The following is a 23,487-nucleotide window of genomic DNA, read 5'->3' as shown; positions in this document are numbered from 1 at the left end:
GGACTTGGGACTCAGCGTGCAAAATACTATGTGTTTTGTGCATTTGTTTCTCTGAGCCAGAGAAATCATCACTTGATGATTATTGCTGTTTTGCACTTTTTTTTTTGTTTGTTTGTTTGGCTTCTGGGCCACACTCAGTGGCGTTCCGGGGTTACTCCTGGCTCTGCACTCAGATATCGCTCCTGGCAGGCTTGGGTGACCATATGGGATACTGAGGATAAAACCTGGGTCGGCCATTTGCAAGGCAAGTGCCCTACCCACTGTGCTATTGCTCCAGCCCCTGCACTTATTCTTGTACATGTATGCAGAAAAATTCAAAACATGCACAAAAGAAGGGCACTAAACAAATAAGTGATCAAACATAAAGGGGAATAGCTCAAAGGATTAGAGTGCGTGCTTTGCATCTTGGGGCCTCAAACTTTATCCTTGCACAATATGGTTCCCTGAACAATAAATTGGGAATAGCCCCTCTTGTTCTCCCGATAGATGGACCAACCAGTGTCTTCTAATCTGAGATAATGGGTAGAGCATGAAAGGGAAGCAGACTCCATATTACTGATTACTGCCCACCAAGCAGCTCCTGGGTAGGAAAAGGGCATTTTAGGAGACAGTGCAATGAAGGGGCTAATAATAATAATAACAATAATAATGAAAAAGGGCCCTAGTGATAGCACAGTGGTAGGACATTTGCCTTGCACAGAGCTGACCTGGGACAAACCTAGTTTCGATCCCCGAATCTCATGGTCCCCTGCCTGCCAGGAGTGATTTCTGAGAGCAGAGACAGGAGTAACCTGACTGCTGCCAAAAGGAATAATAATAAAAAGACATAAAAATATCTAGCCCTAGAAAAAATAAGTGTCCAAACAATATGGCAGGGAAACTAATATCCCAAGCAAAGGCAAACGAAACAATTGGAACTCTTTGTAATTTTTTTTGGAGTGGGGCACCCAGTGATGCTCAGGGGTTACTCCTGGCTCTCAACTCAAAAATTGCTCCTGGCTCAGGGGACCATATGGGATGCCAGGGATTGAACCCAAGTCTGTTCTGTCTGGGTCAGCTGCGTGTAAGGCAAATGCTCTACTGCTGTGTTATCGCTCTGGTCCCTGCAATTCTTCATTTAAAAAAGTATTAAGAATTGATATTATCTGAGTGGTAACAAGTCAGTCTTTCAGTGCATTTCTATAATCTTTCTGTGTTGTTTTGGGGCCACACCCAGTGGTGCTCAGGGATCATTCCTGACTCCACGCTCAGAAATTGCTCCTGGCAGGCTTGCATAATCATGGGATGCTGAGGATTGAACCTGGGTCAGTCTTGGGTCTTCTGTGTGCAAGGTAAACACCCTACCCACTGTGCCATCATTCTGGGCCTGCATTTCTATAATCTTATAACAAAGTGTGTATATGCTCAAAGCTACATTTAAAGAATCCTTTTTTGTTTCTTAGTCCTATCCAGTGATGTTGAGGCATTAATTCTGTCTTTGTGCTCAGGGATCACTCTTTTTACTGTACTAGGAACCACATGGAATGCTGGTGATCAACCCTGATCTGTAGGTGCAAGATAGGCATCCTGCCTGTCGGTTCCTAACATTTGAACAACTTTTATCAAAAGTAAATAGTATGGGCTGGAGAGATAGCATGGGGGTAGGGCATTTGCCTTGCATGCAGGACAGTGATTCAAATCCTGGCATCCCATATCCCCCGAGCCTGCCAGGAGTGATTTCTGAGCATAGAGCCAGGAGGAACCCCAGAACCTGCCGGATGTGACCTCCCAGAAAAAATAAAACAAAAAAAGTAGTATGTTTTTCAATAGAATTAGTGATTTTCGGGGCTGGAGAGATAGCATGGAGGTAGAGCGTTTGCCTTTCATGCAGAAAAATGGTGGTTCGAATCCCGGCATCCCATATGGTTCCCCGAGCCTGCCAGGAGCAATTTCTGAGCTTAGAGCCAGGAGTAGCCCCTGAGCACTGCCGGGTGTGACCCCCCCCAAAAAAAAAAAGAATTAGTGATTTTCTTGGACTGGTCATTAAGTTGTTTTGTAAAGAAAAGAGTTGCAGGGCCATAGGACTGGAGTGATAGTACAGCAGGTAGGGCACTTACCTTGGACCACCTGGGTTGGATCCCCAGCACCACATTCAGCCCTGAGTCTGCTGGTAGTGTCTCTGAGTGCAGAGCCAGGAGTAAGCCCTGAGCCCCATTGGGTGTGGCCCAAAATAAAATTAATTGCAAGCTCACAGTCTTCTCACATTTGTAGATTAATTTTTTTTTTGTTTTGTTTCTGAAAGGGTCCAGGGCATACCTGGTGGTGCTCAGGGGAACTGGTAGTACTGGGGACATTTGTGGTTCTTGAGATTCGAACTGGGGTGGATCAAGCAGGAAAGCACTTAACTCTGTGCTATTTCTCTGGCACTAACAATTTTTGTTGAACTTGATGTGATCACTAAATTTTATGTATTCAACAAATGTTACTTTATGGAGAAATGAAAAACTTTTGATAATAATGCAGAATCATAATTGAATATAAAATTGTCATGATTTATATTAAATTGTTGATGACAAAAATTCTTCCTGATTATCTTGCCTTTTTTATTTTACCAGAATATGAACTAAAAACTAAAATGTACTAGTCAGAATAATTAGAGAACATAATTATAATAAAAATAAGGAGACATTGTTACTGCTAAGCAATCATTTCTCAATCTAACGAATTTCCAGAGTCAAGCCACAAATGTCTTTAACTATGGTTGTGTTAATTTTTCATACACCCATTTTTTATGGTGTTACTCAAAGATCACCTTTTCTTTAATCCACCCAGTTTTTTTTTTATACCTACCCCTTCAAAACACAGTATTAAGGGATCTGTGACAATCCCTGTGCTCAAAGAATATTCCAGGTTCAATAAAAGTGCGTTGAACTGATGGTCATTGAACTCAAGTATAGTAAGGATAATAAAGATCCTGGAGCTATAAACCATCAGATAATTTTCCCTTGAACATTTATAGTCTCAGGTGTGGCCAGTTAAAATCATTGAGCTGCCAATCAATCATTTCCAAACTATCCTGCGGCCCTGCAAATGCAAGGAATGCACCTGATGAGCACACCTTGCTCACCAAATGGTGAGCAAACTGGGTTCTGAACCCAGTTCAGAAGAAGAAGCTGTTTTATTCGTTAATATACTCCAGCTTCTTGCACAGTGACTACGCGTGCCACTAACAAAACACCTGTAGAGTGAACTGATGCAGAAGCCGGGCAGCTTGAGTCAATTAAGTAAGGCACAGGCCTGGGTACCACTTCTGAAAGCAAGTGACCCTGATCACTTGCTCTCCACAGGTAGAAAAGACGCAACTTTCTTTCTTTCCAAGGCTGCAATTCATCCTGTTTGCTAGAGAGTGAAAATGAGGAAGTTATGATAGGAGTCAGTGAAAGTGACAGCCAAGCGCAGTAGCATCACCTGGGCAGCCACAGGTGATGATGGAGAGAACCACAGACCCCAGCATCCCATGACCCTTTTTTGACCCATTGTGAACTACAACTCCCGGCATGCACAGCAGCACTCTCAAGCCATTTTTTTTACTGGGGGAGCCACCGCACTGCCTGTTTATCAGATTTCTCTCAACTTCTTCCATAGTGGCATTTTCCCCACCAGTCTCCACTAGAGCTATTTATCTTTTGTTATTATCCACGTAGCGCTGCTTTCTTTTTCTAAAATCCTTCGGAGCTGAAAAATCAGCTCGACTTTTAGTCAGGCGTTTGCGCTAGACAGCTTCTCCTTGCTAGCATCGAGGAGGCGGGACTTCCGGTCAGGTAGGACCCTCTCGGCTGGATCCCGGAAGCGACTCTTCCAGGGCGGCGGGTCCAGCTGTACTGCGGGCTGGAGTCGGCGTGATGATGCTGCCCGCGGGTCTGGGGCACCGATCGCCGGGCTAGGAGCGGGGTGGGGTGGGGTGGGGATCCGGAGTTCTGCACCCCACTGCTGCTGCTGCAGCGCGGCCCTCCGGAGCCATGGCTGCCTCCGCCGCCTCGTCGGAGCATTTCGAGAAATTGCATGAGATCTTCCGCGGCCTCCTGGAAGACCTCCGGGGTGTGCCGGAGAAGCTCCTGGGCAGCGCTGGAACTGGTGAGGCCCAGCCCGAGGGGTTTTTGGGGGACAGGGACGTGAGATTCCCCCCCCCCACTTTGCAACTAGACCCCAGATCAGATCCCCTCTTGGCCCTGCAGACACCCCCTACCCCCACCCCCCCAGGGATCCAGGCTCTGTCTGCTGTCATTCAAAGCCTCCTGGATGGGCCTTGGGGTGTTGTGTAGGTTTTTTGTGTGTATTTATTTTGTGCTCGTTGCTCAACCTGGTGGTTTCCAACTCTCTGTTAAACCCCCTTTTATTCAGCTTGCTAGTAGCTGAAGCATTAAAAGGGATCAAGCACTCAATCGCCTTATTTAGGGTTGGGCGGGATGCCATATTGATTGGGAGCTTGGTGTTAAAAACCAAGATTGTGACTTTCTGATGTCTTCTTGGCACTCGTTTTGCTCCCTGATTTTAATGGTTGCTGCTGTTTTGCAAGGAGCCCTTCAAGTTTCCGGGTAAGTTCCAGTCGAAGGTCTCACGTGAGAGAGGGAGGTTCTTGCTATTTTCAGATGAATAGTTCTAGATAAGGCAGATAAAACTTTCTCATTGTTCTTTATTTTAAAAAAAATTCTTTTTATTTAAAGAATATGCATCACATAGCTGACATAACTGATCAGAATACATTTGTTTTGTTTAATCTCTCTCTCTCTCTCTCTCTCTCTCTCTCTCTCTCTCTCTCTCTCTCTCTCTCTCTCGGTTTTTTGGGTCACACCTGGCAGCACTCGGGTTACTTCTGGCTCTACGCTCAGAAATCGCTCCTGGCAGTCTCGGGGAACCATATGGGATGCCGGGATTCGAACAGCTGTCCTTCTGCATGCAAGGCAAAGGCCCTACCTCCATGTTATCTCTCTGGCCCCTCACTTCTCATTGTTCTTAAGGATAAGAACTTGGGTGTTCTGTGTGAGTTGATAGCCACAGTGTCATGCATCTTTTTAAAAGGGTCTGATGAGAATGGAATTCTTGTTGGTACTGACAGGCAGTCCTAAGCACAGGTACTATGGGAAATTATAGTGAAAATGTTTATTATAATGGATATACAGCAATCTGTGAGTTGTAAGGGGTTGTGTGTGTGTGCAGAGCAAAAGGATGGGGTCGTGGTGGAGTGTGCAACCTGTTTTCAGTGACTGTTCAAGTCCTGTTTGAAGCAGCATTTTTAGCTGAGGTTTGAATAAGGGAAGTTCGGACTGAATTTTGAGAAATTTGGGAGAAGTGTCAGGAGGATGGAAGAGTAAAGTTCCTCGAGTAGAAATGAGTTTAGTGTGTTCAAGGAATGGCAAGAATGCCGGTGTATTTGGAAAGCCTTGAGCAGCAGAGATAATGGTAGTATATGCTGCTGGAAACAGGCTAAAAGATTTACATGTTTTTCTAAAAGTATTGAGGTACAATTAAAGGTAGTTGAACAGTAGAGTGATAGCACCAAATGTCTTTAATTATTTATTTGTAGCACCTGAAGGCACCTGTCCATATTTATTTGTATTGCTTGAAGGCATCTATCACATGTTTATTTTTTTGGTTTTTGGATCACACCCGGTGGCATTTAGGGGTTACTCCTGGCTCTGCTCTCAGAAATTGCCTCTGGCAGGCTGGGGAACTAGATGGGTTGCTGGGAATCAACTGAGGTCGGTCTGGGTTGGCCGAGTTCAAAGCAAATGCCCTACCGCTGAGCTATCACTCCAGCCCAATAATTCACTTTAAAGACAGTGATTTCTACTATTTATTGAGTCTTCCCAATACATGGCACCAGCTAAATGCTTGTTTTGCGTGTGTGTGTCTCTGTGTGTGTGAGGATGGAATATTTTCACCGTTGATATGATCTACAAATAGAGTGTTTACATTCTAGAAAAGCCACAGTGGGGCACCCAAGAGCAAATTAGTTACGTGCTTTAAAGATCTTAGATAAGCAGTTATTTCTACAGCTCTAAGGCACCAAGAATAGACTTTTTTTTTTTTTTTGGTTTTTGGGTTACACCGGCAGTGTTCAGGGGTTACTCCTAGCTCTACGCTCAGAAATCGCTCCTGGCAGGCTCAGGGTACCGTATGGGATGCCGGGATTCGAACCACCGTCCTTCTGCATGCAAGGCAAACGCTCCGCCTCCATGCTATCTCTCCGGCCCTGGTCATTCTTACTTCTGTTGTCCACTCTACATGGTTTGCAGATCTACTATTTTGTAGTTTCTTGAGTTTTTTTTTTTTTTGTTTTGTTTTGTTTTGTTTTGGCCACATGTGTTGATGCTCAGGGGTTACTTCTGCCTCTATGTAAGAAATTAATCCTGGTGGTACTTGGGACCATACAGGATGCTGGAGTTTGAACCTGGGTCAGCATTATGCAAGACATATGCCTTAGCTTCTGTACTCTCTCTCTGAACCCTGAAATATTCATTCTAGCTCTCTGAAAACATTATAATGGCCTCCAGGTTCTATTTCCAGAATCTCATGACACTTTCGTCTAGCGCCACAATGATACAAAAAATTTAAGAGATTGGATTTTTGTTTTGGGTTCACATCTGCTACTGCTTGGAGCAGAGGACATGTGGTGCTTGTGGGACCTATGCGGGATCAAAATTGGGCTCCCGGGGCCGGGCGGTGGCGCTGGAGGTAAGGTGCCTGCGCTAGCCTAGGACGGACCACGGTTCGATCCCCCGGCGTCCCATATGGTCCCCCAAGAAGCCAGGAGGAGCAACTTCTGAGCGCATAGCCAGGAGTAACCCCTGAGCATCACAGGGTGTGGCCCAAAAACCAAAAAAAAAAAAAAATATTGGGCTCCCACATGCATTCTTAGTTCTTTGAATCATCTACCTGGCCCAAGATTTGTTTTCGTAACTAAGTGTTGTTTGTTTGTTTTTTAATATGGAACGCTTCACAAATTTGTGTATCATCCTTGTGCAGGGGCCATGCTAATCTTCTCTGTATCGTTCCAATTTTGATATATGTGCTGCCGAAGCAAGCACTCGTAACTGTTTTACCTGTTGTATTTCATGGAAACACAAAAGTAGCCCTCAAACAACAACAACAACAACAGCAGCAGCAGCAACAACAACAACAAACAGAGAGATAGCATGGAAGTAGGGCATTTGCCTTGCATGCAGAAGAACATCGGTCCGAATCCTGGCATCCCATATGGTCCCCTGAGCTTGCCAGGTGTGATTTCTGAGTGTAGAGCCAGGAGTAACCCCATGAGCAATGTGACCCCCCCAAACAAACAAACAAACAAAAAAGTAGCCCTCAATGCTTGAATAGATTGAAGCACTGGATAGGGAGGAGGCACATTTGCATTCTGCAGCTAGTTTCTACACAAACTTCTCAGACCTTGTCCCTAAGGCACTTAGTTTCTTCTTTGGGCTCTAGTTTTGTCATTGTGAATGAGGTTGGAGCAGATGATCTTTGAGACCCAATTCAGCTCTAAAATTCAATGACTTCATGGGGCCAGAGTGATCTTATAGTGGATAGGGCACCAATTGCACACCACCAAACTGGGTTCGATCTACAGCACTGCTGAGCACCAGTGTGTGTGACTCAAAAACGAAAACTTCACTGGCTTCTCATTTTAAGAACAAAGTACAAAGAAACATTGCTACTTTTTTGGTTGTTGTTTTTGGGCTACACCCAGTGGTGCTCAGGGGTTACTCCTGTCTCTGTGCTCAGGATTCATTCTAGCAGGCTCAGGGGACCATATGGGATGCCAGGAATCGAACCTGGGTCAGCCGTGTACAAGGCAAGCGCTCTACCTGCTGTGCTATTGTATTGCTCTGGCCCCTTTTATGTTGGGTAGGTGTTGGAGTAACCGGTTCTTACTTTATTCAGGATAATTCTTGGTATGTGCTTGTCCCTCTTAGGTGGGAAGTACCTCTGGATTGTCCCCTACCCCTACCTGTTCTCCACCCTTGGGGGGTGGTCCTACTCTTCCCAAAAAAAGATCTTGCTTGCGTCAGAGAGACTTCTTCCAGTTTTCAGTTCCACAGCTAACCTGTCTGCCTGCCAGTCCCTTTACCCTGCTTGCAGATAGCTTGTGGTGGAACCTGTTTTTTATCTTCCTAACATTGTGTGTATTATCTCTTGGTTTGGCCTTGCTTCCAGACCCGAATCCCTGAATATCCCCCCACCCCCAACCTCTGGATTGGGACACTACAGGTAGGGCTTGACTTTATTGAACCTTTATTTTTTATTTTATTATTTTGAGGGCCAATAAAATCATGGGTTTGTGGATAGAATCCTACATGCCATCTTTAAATATACTAACTTCACTGTTTTGTTGTTAGAAAGAAATGCTCGGGCCCAGAGAGATAGCACAGCGGTGCTTGCCTTGCAAGCAGCCGATCCAGAACCTAAGGTGGTTGGTTCGAATCCCGGTGTCCCATATGGTCCCCCGTGCCTGCCAGGAGCTATTTCTGAGCAGACAGCCAGGAGTAACCCCTGAGCACCGCCGGGTGTGGCCCAAAAACCAAAAACAAAAAAAAAAAAAAAAAGAAAGAAATGCTCTTCAATCGATGGAAATGTATATCTTGGATTTAGGAGTTATACTGAATTAAACATAAAGCCCTTCTTTGAACTTGTCCTCCTCTGCTTTTTGATTTTTATTAGTCTGATCCAAATTGATTTTATTTTTCTTTTATTATAACACTATGATTTTCTGAAATGTTCATAATACAGTCATTCCTACTCTACATTCATAATACAGTCATCTCAGGTAGTCAACTTGTTTGTGCTTCAGCTTCTAAGCTATAACACGAAGGCAACCGGCATTATCAATTTTTTTTTTTTGTTCTGTTTTGGGGCCACACCTTCTGTTTTTTAGAAATCGCTCCTGACTTGGGGGACCATATGGAATGCTGGGGGATAGAACCGCCATCCGTCCTAGGTTAGCTGAGTGCAAGGCAAATGCCCTACTGCTGTGCCACTGCTCCTGTCCAGTATTGTCAAATTTTAGATCAACACAAGACAGTTTGAAATGATTGTTTTCTCTCTCCAGGGTAATACTGTTGTCTGTGTCTAAGGATTTACTGAGCTGTGGTTTGGTGCTAGCTCAGCCTTCTGTGCCACTAGCTAGGTTAGGGTTCTATGCACACGCACCCCTCCTCTGTCTGCTAATGCCACAAAGGTATCAGCCCAGACCTGACTACCTGGTCTAGAAAGTATCAGCAGCCACTATTTACTTTTGGAGCTTGCTGGAGGAGCTGGGCCAGTTTTTTTTCCTGGCTGGGAAGATGTGTGAGTGGGCTACTAGGTTTTCTGGTGGGGAGCGGGTGGGAGGGTTGCTCTGGCTAAGCTACTTCCAAAAGGGAAGACCCAAAGTTTCATTCCTGTAGTCAGATTGTTTCCTCTGCTTTTTCCACTCTGTAGAGAAACCTGTGTTCTCTCTTGAAAGCATATTTCATGATTTCTCTTCTCTCAGACTTCAGTAAGTAAACTTCATTCAATTAAAAATGATTCTGCAAGGCTGGAGAGATAGCTTGGAGGTAAGGTGTTTGCCTTGCATGCAGAAGGCCGGTGGTTCGAATTTCGGCATCCCATATGGTCCCCTGAACCTGCCAGGAGCGATTTCTAAGTGTAGAGCCAGGAGTAACCCTTGAGCACTGCCGGGTATGACCCAAAATTCAAAAAAAAAAAAAAAATATGCGGGGCCAGAGCAGTGGTGCAAGCAGTAGGGCGTACTAACTTAGGGTGGAGTGCGGTTTGGTCCTCAGGCGTCCCATATGGTTCTCTAAGCCAGGAGGGATATCTGAGTGCATAGCTAGGAGGGATATCTGAGTGCATAGCCAGGAGTAACCCCTGAGCGTCACTCGGTGTGGATAAAAAAAATAGAAAGATTATGCTTCTTCAAAAGAAAGAAAAGGATAAAGATTATACTGAGAATGATAAGAAAGAGAGAGAGGAAAGGAAGGAAGGAAGGAAGGAAGGAAGGAAGGAAGGAAGGAAGGAAGGAAGGAAGGAAGGAAGGAAGGAAGGAGGGAGGGAGGGAGGGAGGGAGGGAGGGAGGGAGGGAGGGAGGGAGGGAGGGAGGGAGGGAGGGAAAGAAAGAAGAGAAGAAAAGAAAAGAAAGAAAGAACAATGTTTAAGGTCCTTGCCTTCAGGTGCCAGATTTGGTCCTCAACTGCTTCTCTGTCGTGTATCCTGCCAGAAAAAGTTTTTGTTGGGACCAGAGAGAAAGAGTACAGTGGGTAAGGCATTTGCTTTACATGCATCTGACCCTAGGTTTTATCCCTGGCATCCTATATGGACACTCAAGCCCACCAGGAGTGACCCCTGCATGCTGAACCAGATGTTACCTCTGCTCATCTTTGGGCATGGCCCCAAAAGAACTCAAACAATACATAGAGAGAATCGATCACTGGGGTTGGGTAAAGGTAGATTCAGAGACTTTGGAATTGGTAAGCATTCTTATTGATGAGTGCAGATAGTATGAAAATTAATTTAGACATGCAATCTTTCTTTTTATTTTGGGTTTTTATTTTGTTTGGAAGCCATACCCAGCAGTGCTCAGGGCTTACTTTTGACACTGCACTCCTCCAGTGGGGGCCAATGGGGGATCCATCTTGGCTCGGCCATGATCAAGGCAAATGCCATCCACCTGTGCTATGGCTTCAGCCCTGCAGTATTTCTTAGCAGTCACTATTGGCCTTTCAGGTAATTTCATTGTTTGGCAGGACTATCTTGGACAGATATTCTTACATTAAGTGCCAATTGTCATAAGAACCTCATTCTCCTTTATCCCCTCAGTCATTGTAATAAGAAATTTCTCTTTATTTGTAAATGTCTTTTAGGATGAATAAATACTGTTCACCCTCCCACGGAGAAATAGGATGTTTATTTTAAGTAGAGAGAATGAGCTTTATAAATGTTTGGAAGTAGAATCAAGCATTTGAATTTTATCTTTTCCAGAAGAGAAGAAAAAGTTATTGAGACATTTTGATGAAAAGCAACAGGAAGCAAATGAAACGGTAAGAATTGGGGAAAAAAAAAAAAAAAAACATTCGTTGGGCCCGGAGAGATAACACAGCAGCCTTTGCCTTGCAAGCAGCCGATCCAGGACCAAAGGTGGTTGGTTCGAATTCCGGTGTCCCATAGGGTCCCCCGTGCCTGCCAGGAGCTATTTCTGAGCAGACAGCCAGGAGTAACCCCTGAGCATTGCCGGGTGTGGCCCAAAAACCAAAAAAAAAAAAAAGAATTGGGGTGGTAGGGCTGCAGAGGGTGGGAAGCAAAGCTTTGCTTCTTGGGGCTAGTTGTGGTCAGGGTTTGATCCCTGATATGGTCCCCTGAGCGCAGCTGGGTGTAGCCCCCAAACCATGCAGCCTACTCAGTTTTGCTTCCTGACACCCCATATAATTCCCCAACCCCCACCAAGAGCAATCCCTGAGCAGAGCCAGTTGTAGTCAAAACAAAATCAGAAGTAATCCTTATAACCTCATCACAGATTAGCTGCCCCCTTCCTGCTGAAATTTGTTATTATTTTTTTGGAGTCAAGGTGCTCAGTAGCTTCTGACTATGCAAGCTCTATGACTCCATGCAGTACTGGGGAATCAACTTTGATCTTCTGCATGCAAAGCATGTACTTCAGCCCTTGAGCTCCTATTGAGCTCTTCAGCGCCTGTCTGCAATCTTGATATAGAGACCATTACACTTAGTTTTTGCCTACCCCAGGTAGATTGAAAAGGAAAGGGCTGGTTTCACCAGGTCTGAGAAATTAAGCTTATATTTCTGTTCTTTGTTGTTGTTGTTCTTTATCTATTTTTAGGGGGACTAGCCTATGGAAACTCTTTCATATTGGGAGCACTAGGAGCTTTAATATCTAGGTGCTATTGTAGATATTAAAAATATCTGTCAATAGTCTCTTATTATCATTTTTTAAATTAAATAATCCAACTCTGTTTACTCCAGGCATATGAAAATAATTTATGATCTTTTTTTTTCTTGTTTTTTGGGTCACACCCGGCAGCGCTCGGGTTATTCCTGGCTCTGCGCTCAGAAATTGCTCCTGGCAGGCTCTCGGGACCATATGGGATGACAGGATTTGAACCACTGTCCTTCTGCATGCAAGGCAAACGCCTTACCTCCAGGCCTCAATTTATGATCTTTTATAAACTTTTCTGGATGTTACATTTTTCTTATCCTGAAAATGAAAATCTGGCTAGTTCCTCTTTGTTTTTTAGGTTGGGGGCACACCCGGCTGTCTCACCGGTTACTCCTGGCTCTACACTCAGAAATCACTCCTGGCAGGCTCAGTACTAATTTTTAGTACAGTAAACCAGAATGGCAACAGTAGGCCACTCAAAAAAATGCCTTGAGGAATGGAGAAATAATACAGTGAATAGAACTCTTGTGTGTGGTCCATTCATATTTTATCTTAGACCCCATAGCCCACTATATACAGGAATACTTGTATATAGAATTAGGAATAAACCTTAGCATCGCTAGTTATGTATATATAGCCTCCGCCCCTGCCCCCAAATGTCATTCATTTTTTTATTTCTTTCGTTTTGGGGCCATACCTAGTGATATTTAAAGGTTATTCCTGACTCTTCACTCAGGAATTTCTCCTGTCAATGTTTGGGAGACCATGTGGATGATGGAGATTGATCCCAGGTCGACCACATACAAGGCAGGAGCCCGATCAGCTGTTTTTTTCTCTCCAGACCCCAGACCCATGTTTTTTTTGTTTGTTTGTTTTGGGTTTTGGGCCACATCTGGTGATGCTCAGGAATTACTCCTGGGTATGCGTTCAGAAATCGCTTCTGGCTTGGTGGACCATATGGGACGCCAGGGAATCTAACCGTGGTCTGTCCTAGGTTAGACCCGTGCAAGACAAACATCCTACCATTGTGCCACCACTCTGGCCTTGTTTAAGTATTTTAATTTTCGTAGAAGTAAATTTCATGATTTTGTCGCCTTTAAGTAATCTTCCTACTAATGGAAGTTTATGCAAGTTTAACTCTGGTACAGTTTTCACGAAATGTTGAACAGTCTCTAATCACTCTATCATGTTTCTACATAATTTTTCTACAGCAGTTACTATACTATAGGTAATGTAGCAAGCATTTATAAAATATTTTAAAATCTTTGAACATTTTAAATCTTTTTTTTTTAAATCTCTGGTTATGCCAGAGGTTTCTAAACTCATACTTCCGTTTTTTGTTTTTGAATCATATCCTGTGGTATTTATGGTCTACTCCTGGCTGTGCTGAGATTACATATTCTGTGCCAGTTGGTTATTGAATGGGGGTGGGTTGGTTTTGTGAAAGGCAAGCACCTCCTGTACTAGCTCTGCAACTTTGGGGGGTTGCACATAACCAGCAATGCTTAGGGGTAACTCCTGGCTCAGCACTCAAGGATCACTCCTAGTAGTGCTCAGGGAATTGTATGGGATGCTGGGTATCAAAACTATATTGGCTGTGTGCAAGCCAAGTACCCTGCTAGATGTACCATAGTTCCAGCCCTTGCAACTAGTTTTTTGTTTTTTGTTTTATTTTTTGAGTCACACCTGGCAGCGCTCAGGGGTGCCTCCTGGCTCTACGCTTAGAAATGGCTCCTGGCAGGCTTGGGGGACCATATGGGATGCCGGGATTCGAACCACCGTCCTTCTGCATGCAAGGCAAATGCCCTACCTTCACACTATCTCTCCGGCCCCATGCAACTCCTTTTCTTTTTTTTTTTTTTGGTTTTTGGGCCATACCTGGCGGTGCTCAGGGGTTACTCCTGGCTGTCTGCTCAGAAATAGCTCCTGGCAGGCACGGGGGACCATATGGGACACTGGGATTCGAACCAACCACCTTTGGTCCTGGATCGGCTGCTTGCAAGGCAAACGCCGCTGTGCTATCTCTCCGGGCCCCGCAACTCCTTTTCAATGTGTATTCAGTACTAGGTAAATACTATGCCAGGTACTGTGAATTAAGGTGAATTTGTCACATATGGCGCACCACCTTCATGGGCTTGATTGTCTTTGCTTTGAATGATCCAAATTAGGTATGAGGTATTTGCCCAGATGAGAATGCCGGGCTATCTTTTTTCTCCTTTCTGTCTTCCTAGCTGGCAGAGATGGAGGAGGAACTACGTTACGCTCCCCTGTCTTTCCGTAACCCTATGATGTCCAAAGTTCGAACCTATCAGAAAGACCTAGCTAAACTCCAACGGGAGGTGAGAAGCAGACCATTGACTGCTCCTGGGAGCCGAGGAGACATGAAATACGGCACATACACAATAGAGAACGAGCACATGGTAAGCACTGCTTGTGTGTGTGACATGAAATACGGCACATGCATAATAGAGAATGAGCACACAGTAAGCATTAGCTGGTGTGTGTGTGTGAGTATCCAGTGCATAGTACACTCATTTTGTTTTTCCTACACTCCCCTTTTCTGTAGTAGCTACCTTTGCCCCTTTTATTTTCTCTGCTGCTGTATCTTATATAGGTCTTCCCTAATTATATGATTACATTTCTTTGCATACCTTTAATTTTTCTGATAGTTTTCTGGACTATTTTTATTTATTTTTGGGTTTGTTTGTTTTTTGGTTTTTGGGTCACACCCGGCAGTGCTCAGGGGTTATTCCTGGTTCTATACTTGGAAATCGCTCCTGGCAGGCTCAGGGGACCATATGGGATGCCGAGATTTGAACCACCATCCTTCTGCATGTAACGCAAACACCTTACCTTCATGCTATCTCTCCAGCTTCTTCTGTTTTTAATTTTTTTTTTGGGGGGGGTCACACCCGGCGGTGCTCAGGGGTTACTCCTGGCTGTCTGCTCAGAAATCGCTCCTGGCAGGCACGGGGGACCATATGGGACACCGGGATTTGAACCAACCTTTGATCCTGGATCGGTTGCTTGCAAGACAAACACCGCTGTGCTATTTCTCCGGGCCCTGTTTTTATTTTTTATTTATTTATTTGTTTTTGGTTTTTGGGCCACACCTGGCCGTGCTCAGGGGTTACTCCTGGCTGTCTGCTCAGAAATAGCTCCTGGCAGGCATATGGGACACCGGGATTCGAACCAAACACCTTTGGTCCTGGATCAGCTGCTTGCAAGGCAAACACCGCTGTGCTATCTCTCCAGGCCCTGTTTTTAATTTTTAATCTTCTCCTTCTTCCCTTTATTGCTGATGTTCCTGTGATGACTAGGAGTTACACTTTAGGTTTTGGTGCTTACACAAATTCAGCCATGGCACTGAGTGTAGTCTGTGCTCCTTTCTTTTTTTTTTTTGGTTTCTGGGTCATACCTGGCCTGGCTTCGGTCAAGGGTTACTCCTGGCTCTATGCTCAGAAATCGCTCCTGGCAGGCTTGGGGGACCGTATGGGATGCTGGGATTCGAACCACTATCCTTCTGCATGCAAGGCAAATGCCCTACCTCCATGCCATCTCTCCGCCCCTGTGCTCCTTTCATTGTGATGTTTGCACATGTGCTTTCTGTGTGTGGGGTGGGAGTTCACCCTCTTAGTTAAGGCAAACAATTAGAGTTGAGGCACTTGCTAGCTTACTGTGTTTACCTGATGTCAAACTTCTTGGCTTGGCACTCAAAAATTTTTTTTTTTATTTTAGCTGCAGTGCTTCCAGGAGGGCTCCACCTTTTTGTGATGTAGAAATTGTGGTATGGAAATAACCTGCATATCTGGGAGTCACATATACATGAGCTGTAGGCTCAGACAGCATCATTGCCCATGGGACACTGCCTCTAAGAACACTCAGGCTTCGGACTCATGACCTTAACCTTGTTAGGAATAGCAGAAGTTCTTGTGCTTGTAAAGGAAAAGCAGGTTCTTTTAAGTCACTGCAGTATTCCTCTGGGCCTAAACTGTGTAATATAACCCACTGATCTAGTTCAAGTATGTTCCCAACTAGTGCCATTTCTAATTTAAATTAACTCAACCCTAAGTATCAGTGGGGCAGGAGGTTTAGCTCTGTGGTAGAGTAGACATCAGTTCTGGCACCTTGGAAATAAAAGATAGCCCTACGCATAGATAGAGAAGACAGATTTCTTCTGAGGAGGAGCTAACACTGTATATTGTTGTAATGGAAAATAAACCAGCCTGCAGTATTTTGTTTTCAAATTGAACTGACTAAATTTTAAAAAAATCTGTATTCTGGAACTATCTTGGGAAGTTAACTAGGAAAAGGAATAAAACTTCAGAGACTAATCGCTGCATTTAGGATTATATTCTATATCCTGTAATACAAAGCTGTACGATAGTACAAATTTAAACAAACTCCTTTCTTAATGCATCTTTATTATAGTTTGAGACATTCAGAGTGATACTGACCTGAGACAGCTGATGTCAAAACTAGATTATCTGAAAATGGTTTAAAGGATGCATATGTCTTCTAAAATGAGGAGAGAAAAAGGCAAGTAAATGGAACTGGGGCGATAGTGTTTGGGCCATCCTTGGCATACGCAGGCCTTTCTTCTTCCTGGTGTTGTGATCAGGAGTGACCCTTAGTGGCAGATTTAAACTCCCTTTGTGGATTTGAACCAGGGTTGGTTGCATGCAAGAACTTACCTCCTATACTACTCTCTCTGACCCAGTGGTTATTGATTCTTGCCTGGCAAAGGCCACATTTATTCTCATGTTGTCTGTGTTTAGGATTCTAGGAGGAGTCAAAGCCTTGGTGGGATTTTAAAGAGTAGGGCGGTTATTTAAAGATCAGACATTGTGCTGGCAATGAATTTATATGGAATCATAATATCTCCCCCTTCCAATTCTATCAGAATCAGCTCCAGTCTCAAAGAGCATTGCTCCTGCAAGGCACTGAAAGCCTAAATCGGGCCACCCAGAGTATCGAGCGTTCTCATAAAATTGCCACAGAGACTGACCAGATTGGCTCCGATATCATTGAAGAGCTAGGCGAGCAACGTGACCAGCTGGAGCGCACCAAAAGCAGAGTAAGTTTGGGTAGGTGGGAAAGTAGATGCACCCATGACATCATCCCAATTTTCTCAGTGGTTTGGCTGAGAGATTTTCTTAGGAAATAGGTTTACTAGAATAAAGGGAGGTTATTGGGGACAAGGCAAGGTTCTGCATGTTTTGAAAATTGCCAATTAAGTTTACAACTTTAGTCCTTTTATTGGTTCCTAATATTACTTGTGTTTTTTTTTAAATCTTTATTTAAGCACCATGATTCCAAGCATGATTGTAGTTGGGTTTCATTCATAGATAGAACACTTCACTTCACCAGTGCAATATTCCAACCACCAATGCCCCCCTCCCTCCATCCTTCCCCTGCGTATATTTGAGATAGGCATTCTACTACTCTTTGTGGTGAGCTTTATATTGTGAGCCGGTCCTTCTGGCCCTCATCTCTATGGTCTCTGGGCATTATTACTATAATGTCTTTAATTTTTCTTAAAACCCATAGATCAGTGAGGCTGTTCTGTGTCTATCTCTCTCCCTCTGACTTATTTCACTCAGCATAATAGTTTCCATGTCTATCCATGTATAGAAAAATTTTATGACTTCATTTCTCCTGATGGCTGCTGCATAATATTCCATTGTGTATATGTAGCACAGTTTCTTTAGCTATTCATCTGTTGAAGGGCATCTTGGTTGTTTCCAGAGTGTAGCTATTGTAAATAATGCTGCAATGAGTATAGGTGTTAGGAAGGGATTTTTGAATTGTATTTTTGTGTTCCTATGGTATATCCCTAGGAGTTGTGTAGCCAGATCACATGAGGAGTTCAGTTTCCAGTCTTTTGAGGAATCTCTATATTCTTTTCCATAAAGGCTGAACTAGACAGCATTCCCACCAGCAGTGAATGAGAGTTCCTTTCTCTTCACTAATATTACTTTGTTTTTGGCAAGAAAATTCAGGAGCGCTAATCTCACATTTTTGTTCCTCATACACCTAGAATATTCTACTCACACTAAAGTATCATCTACTTAGAAGAGCCTAGCTATTCTGTTATTTGGATAATTCATGTCCGAGTAGTACGTCTCAAAATTGTATCCCTTAAGTAAACTGAGCCATAGGAAGAAAATGGAAATACTTGGGTAAAATGATAATATTGGGGCCTCTTAACCATACTGGGAAGCTTTGGAAAACATTTTTTTTTTTACATCTGCATAGAAATAGAATTTTCTTTTGTGAGAGGCTGCTCTATATTTAGCATGCCTTTCTAACTCAACATTGTGAAAGGAATTTACTTTTTTAAAACCTTCATAAAGAAATCTTTCCCCTTTAGTTGCTTGTAATTTAGCTAGCTGAGGAATATTGCAACAGATTCCATCTGTTCCCATCCTCCAGTAGCTTGCTGAGTTGTTCCTGGTTTTCTCCTTTTTCTTAAAAAAATTATTTTCTTCAGGGCGTAGTCAACTATTCAGAGGCTATTCCTGGCTCTGCTCAGGAATCATATGTGGGGTAGGGAATTTGAGTCGGTTGGGCCCTGTATAAGGTAAGCACCTTACCTCCTGGACCAGCTCTTAGGCCCCAGGAAATAAAATTCTTATGGAAAAACATACACTCGGTGTGGAGATTTGAGGTGATTTTCTCCTATCTTTTTTTTTTTTTTTGGTTTTTGGGTCATACCCGGCAGCGCTCATGGGTTACTCCTGGCTCTACGCTCAGAAATCGCTCCTAGCAGGCTCAGGGGACCATATGGGATGCCGGGATTCGAACCACCGTCCTTCTGCATGAAGGGCAAAACGCCTTACCTCCATGCTATCTCTCCGGCCCCTTATGAAGTTTCTTAAAAGGTTTACTTCTTTCATAATTCAGTGTAAGTCAGATCTCCAAAGTGATAGATAACTCACCAATTAATTACACAAACTCAGGAGGCTCTCGTGGGGTTTGCCTGATGAAACCCACATTTTGTCAGCTCCACAAAGGAACATGTTGCTTTTGAATCTTTCCAAGTAAACTAGTCTGGGCTGACAGTTCTGGGGCCTTTTTAAAATAGGAAGTGGGCATATACCATTTCTGCCTGAAGGCACACCAGCCGAAAGCCACACCTGACACACTCCAATATAGAAATGGCACGTTCCAGTTCTGAACCTCATCAAACTGCCAGGCCACCAAATCTTCCAGCTGTATAACCCCTGGACCGAATTTTATTATACTGTTAGCCCAGAAGAATTACAGCAGATATAATGGGAAAGTTTCACAGAAGACCACCAAGATCAGTGAGCCTAAACTAATATGAATTAGCATTTAAGAACACAGTAGATCTTTTTTTTTTTTTTCCCTGTTTTTTGGATCACACCCAGCATCGCTCAGGGGTTACTCCTGGCTCTATGCTCAGAAATCGCTCCTGGCAGGTTCAGGGAACCATATGGGATGCCGGGATTCGAACTGATGACCTTCTGCATGAAAGGCAAACGCCTTACCTCCATGCTATCTCTCCGGCCCGAACACAGTAGATCTTTAATGACTTTAGTAACACCAATGTAAGGTATTAATAATTATCACAAATTGACTCATATTGGGGGGGCCAGAGTAATAGCACAGATCTGGGTTCAATCCCTGGCATCCCATATATCCTACCCCCCCCCCCACCCTGAGCCTGCCAGAATAATTCATGAGCACAGAGCCGGAGTAATCCCTGTGTGCCGCCTGGTGTGGCCCCAAATCAAAAAAATAAAACAAAAATTTACTCATTCCTCTTGATAATTCCATTTGCCTTTGTGTTGTAAAAATAATAGGAAGTAAATTTTTTTGTGCCTCTAAGGGACAGGCTGGTGTGGTGGGTGGGAAAACAGGGGACTTTGGTGGAGGGATGATCAGACTAAAAGTGGGATTGTTTGAACACTGAATGTCTGAAATAGGGCCCGGAGAGATAGCACAGCGGCGTTTGCCTTGCAAGCAGCCGATCCAGGACCAAAGGTGGGTGGTTCAAATCCCGGTGTCCCATATGGTCCCCCGTGCCTGCCAGGAACTATTTCTGAGCAGACAGCCAGGAGTAACCCCTGAGCATCGCCGGGTGTGGCCCAAAAACCAAAAAAAAAAAAAAAAAAAAGAATGTCTGAAATAACTATTATGAACAAGTTGGTAGTAAATCATGTTGTTACGGGCCGGGAAGGTGGCGCTAGAGGTAAGGTGTCTACCTTGCAAGGGCTAGCGTAGGACGGACCTCGGTTCGATCCCCCGGCGTCCCATATGGTCCCCCCAAGCCAGGGGCGATTTCTGAGCGCCCAGCCAGGAGTAACCCCTGAGTGTCAAAAAAAAAAGTGGCCCAAAAACCAAAAAAAAAAAAAAAAAAAAAAAAAAAAATCATGTTGTTACAGTACAAAAATGTAAAAATAAAGGTGAATAAGATTTAAAAATGAAATTCAAATTTAAAATTTTTTTCAAGGTAAAGTACTCTCAACACCTTTCTTTAGAGTAGCCAAGGACAGTTTTCCATAGCATTTGTAGTTATACCTCCTGAGCCTCTTTGGCAAGTAAACTGTCTTGTAGTACAAATCATTTTATTTTTTGTTTGTTTTTGGGCCACACCTGGGCCAAAAGGTTACTCCTGGCTCTGAGCTCAGAAAGCGCCTCTGGCTGGCTTAGGGGACCATTTGGGATGCCGGGAATCAAACCTGGGTCTATCCCAGGATGGCTGCTTGCAAGGCAAATGCCCTAACACTGTGCTATCATTCTGGCCCCTAAATCATTTCATTCTTGAATATATGTCTAATGCCCAGTGTCAAGATTCAAGTTTTTTTGTTTGTCTTTAGACCATACTTGTGGTACTCAGGGTTGGTTTATTCCTGGCGGGCTTTGGCAACTGAATAGTATGTTGGGGATCAAGCCCAGGTCAGCCACTTACAAGGCAAAGGCCTTACCCATCTTGGTTCCAGAATATTCAAAATTTAAAGATGTATTTATTAAATATATACCTTTGAAAACATGCTATTTTTTTTTCCTTCTCAGCTGGTAAACACAAGTGAAAATTTGAGTAAAAGTCGAAAGATCCTTCGTTCAATGTCCAGAAAGTAAGTATTCCTCAGCTTCAACGTCTTAAATATTGGGGGTGGGGGGCATGTACATCTGGCAGTGCTCAGGGATCATTCCTGGCTTGCTCAGCGGATCATATGGAGTACTAGGGATCGAATCTGGGTCGGCCACCAAGGCAAGCACTTTACTTACTGTACTGTCTCTCTGGCCCCTAGAATATTTTAGATTATTTAAAAAAAGTCCTAACAAAGAAATAGTATGCCATAAAGCCAAATATACTGCAACAAAATCCTTTGATAGAAGTATCTGCTTCTGTGGGGGCTGAAGATTTACAGTACAATGGGTAGGGTGCTTGCCTCGCACATGACTCACCAGAGTCTGATTCCCAGCACCCACTTTCCCCTGAGTACTCCCCAAGTACAGAGCCAAGAGTCACCACTGAGCATTGGTGGTTGTGGTCCAAAAAAACTAATGCTACTCTAAGACTTGGAATAGTGGGAAATTTGTCCACCAAAAAGAATTTTTTTTAACATGTTGATTTGGGGGCTGCAGCAATGATACTCAGGTGCTATTTTGGGCTCAGGATTGTTCCCTGGTCATAGTGGGGTGGGAGTCATACATAGTGTTGAGGATCTGAAGCGAGATCAGCTGCATGCCAGGCAAGCATTTATCTCTCTGGCCCTCGCTGGAAGGAGAATATAGCAGATATGCAGAAGAGCTTTATATAGGTGTTTACATTTCTTCTTTTTTTTTTTTTTTTTTTGGTTTTTGGGCCACACCCGGCAGTGCTCAGGGTTTACTCCTGGCTGTCTGCTCAGAAATAGCTCCTGGCAGGCACAGGGGACCATATGGGACGCCGGGATTCAAAACAACCACCTTTGGTCCTGGATCGTCTGCTTGCAAGGCAAACGCCGCTGTGCTATCTCTCCGGGCCCAGGTGTTTACATTTCAGTATATTCCTTTATATTTCTTGGGGACCGGAGAGAGAGAGCAATAGGCCTTGATACTCAATGCACGCAGGTGGTCAGTGTTCAAACTCTCTGGGTTTAGAAAAGATAACTTGGGGGTGAGGGAAAATATGGTGGAGGCATTTTGGCCACATCTAGTAGTTCTTAGGAGTCATTTATGACAGTGTTTGAGGACCAAATGGTGGCCACATGCAAGGAAAGCACATTCAGAAACTCTGCTACTCTCTAGCCCTAGAAAGGCTATTTCAGAAGACATTTTAGAAACAGGAAGGAATTCTTTGGTAGTGACAGTCCCAGAATTCAACATTTCTGTATATACGTTACAGCTCATGAGCCTTATTGCTATGTGGGTATGTAATTAAATAAAAAAACACAGTCTGCCTAACAGTGTAAAGAATGGAAAGAAATGATATCTATAATTCTAATCGTATCCCACTTTTCTCTTTGTAGAGTGGTAACCAACAAGCTACTACTTTGCATTATCATCTTACTGGAGGTAGCCATCCTGGCAGGCCTGGTCTATTACAAATTCTTGCGCAAGCATTAGACCCTTCGAATAAGTTTGAGAACCTGAACTTTGGCACTGTGAACGAAGGGCATTAAGAGATTTGGAATAAGCGTATTGCTGCTGTGAGCTAACGGTTCAAGGATGCACTGTGTGGCCAGACTGTGGGAGGAGGGAGGAAAGAGGAAAAAAAAAAAAACACATGTGAAGAACACAACAAGAGCCGTGTGCTATACCAAGGTAATAAATGCAGTTTATGACTTCTTTAAATTTACATCATACCAACATTAATATTAACATAGCCATGAACTGCAAAAGCCCCAGTACATTTACAGTCACCCAAAAGGGGGAGGTCAAGGGAACGTTGATTTTGAGAATGCACAGATGTTCTCATTAAGGCAGAATTGAACCAGATGACCAGTTAGTACCTGTCCCACCAGATACTTCTCACGACTCATAGAGTGACTCCCCTTTGACAAGTGTATCTGATACGGCATTTCCTAAATTCGCACACGCTCTTTATTTTCTGATTCGTCTGGTGAGCGGGGTGTAGGCAGCTGGTCATAGCCAACGTGCCCTCCTTCCCTTGTCTGACCAAAACTTGAAGCAATCACATCCACTGCCAGGCCAGCGGTAGCCTTGGCCTCTTCCTCAGAAGCAGCCAACCGAGGATTGACTTCAACGAGATCCAGCGCCGACAGCAACCCTGCAACAACATGGTATGACAAAAGCTCAGGCAAGTTCCCCGCTACTCATGACGGTAAGGCAGAAGTTCTTACCATAAATTTATTTACCTAGCGCAATGTCAGCGACTTCTTTACACCTTCTCCTATTGGAGATAAATTTTAGTTCAAATACCTAGTATACCAGACTAAGACTGAGAATGTCCAAGTCAAGTCCTTGGTTTGATTAACATTGTCAGGCTTTTCCCCCAAATTTTGTACTGCCCATTTTGGACAGAGTTTTATCACTGTTTTAAGCAAAGTATCCAGTTGATGGTATCATGACATATTTTGGGGATGAACTACTATACAGAAAGAAGG

The 23,487-nt window shown here is 43.9% G+C and overlaps 2 protein-coding genes and 1 non-coding gene across 4 annotated transcripts in view; 1 reads left to right on the top strand and 2 right to left on the bottom strand.

The window, feature by feature from the left end:
- The first annotated feature begins 3,992 nt into the window (after window positions 1-3,992).
- VTI1B (vesicle transport through interaction with t-SNAREs 1B) lies at window positions 3,993-22,714 on the top strand. Its single transcript, XM_049770491.1, has 6 exons — window positions 3,993-4,113; window positions 10,996-11,054; window positions 14,137-14,325; window positions 16,809-16,982; window positions 20,948-21,009; window positions 22,390-22,714. Exons 1-6 carry the CDS (start codon window positions 3,999-4,001, stop codon window positions 22,484-22,486), a joined length of 696 nt encoding a protein of 231 aa, XP_049626448.1. The 5' UTR covers window positions 3,993-3,998; the 3' UTR covers window positions 22,487-22,714.
- On the bottom strand, window positions 6,961-7,067 carry LOC126005700 (U6 spliceosomal RNA). Its single transcript, XR_007494739.1, has one exon. It is a non-coding gene; the product is annotated as a U6 spliceosomal RNA (small nuclear RNA).
- Window positions 22,673-23,487, bottom strand: part of ARG2 (arginase 2) — a 37,657-nt gene continuing 36,842 nt past the window's right edge. For both annotated transcript variants that reach the window (XM_049770453.1, XM_049770454.1), the window contains one exon: window positions 22,673-23,150. In XM_049770453.1, the coding sequence (XP_049626410.1) occupies window positions 22,945-23,150 (206 nt within the window). In that variant the 3' untranslated portion in view covers window positions 22,673-22,944. The remainder of the gene's footprint in view (window positions 23,151-23,487) is intronic.

Source organism: Suncus etruscus, chromosome 3, assembly GCF_024139225.1.
Source record: "Suncus etruscus isolate mSunEtr1 chromosome 3, mSunEtr1.pri.cur, whole genome shotgun sequence".
Lineage (NCBI taxonomy): Eukaryota > Metazoa > Chordata > Mammalia > Eulipotyphla > Soricidae > Suncus > Suncus etruscus.
Note: the sequence above shows the minus strand (reverse complement) of the source record. Positions and strands in the feature narration are given on the sequence as shown.

Bases quoted from the DNA above. Each gene is read 5' to 3' on its own strand.
- VTI1B (XM_049770491.1), top strand. From the start codon at position 3,999: ATGGCTGCCTCCGCCGCCTCGTCGGAGCATTTCGAGAAATTGCATGAG. The intron at 11,055-14,136 runs GTAAGAATTGGG...CTGTCTTCCTAG, and splicing joins AACAGGAAGCAAATGAAACG to CTGGCAGAGATGGAGGAGGA. The intron at 16,983-20,947 runs GTAAGTTTGGGT...TTTCCTTCTCAG, and splicing joins TGGAGCGCACCAAAAGCAGA to CTGGTAAACACAAGTGAAAA.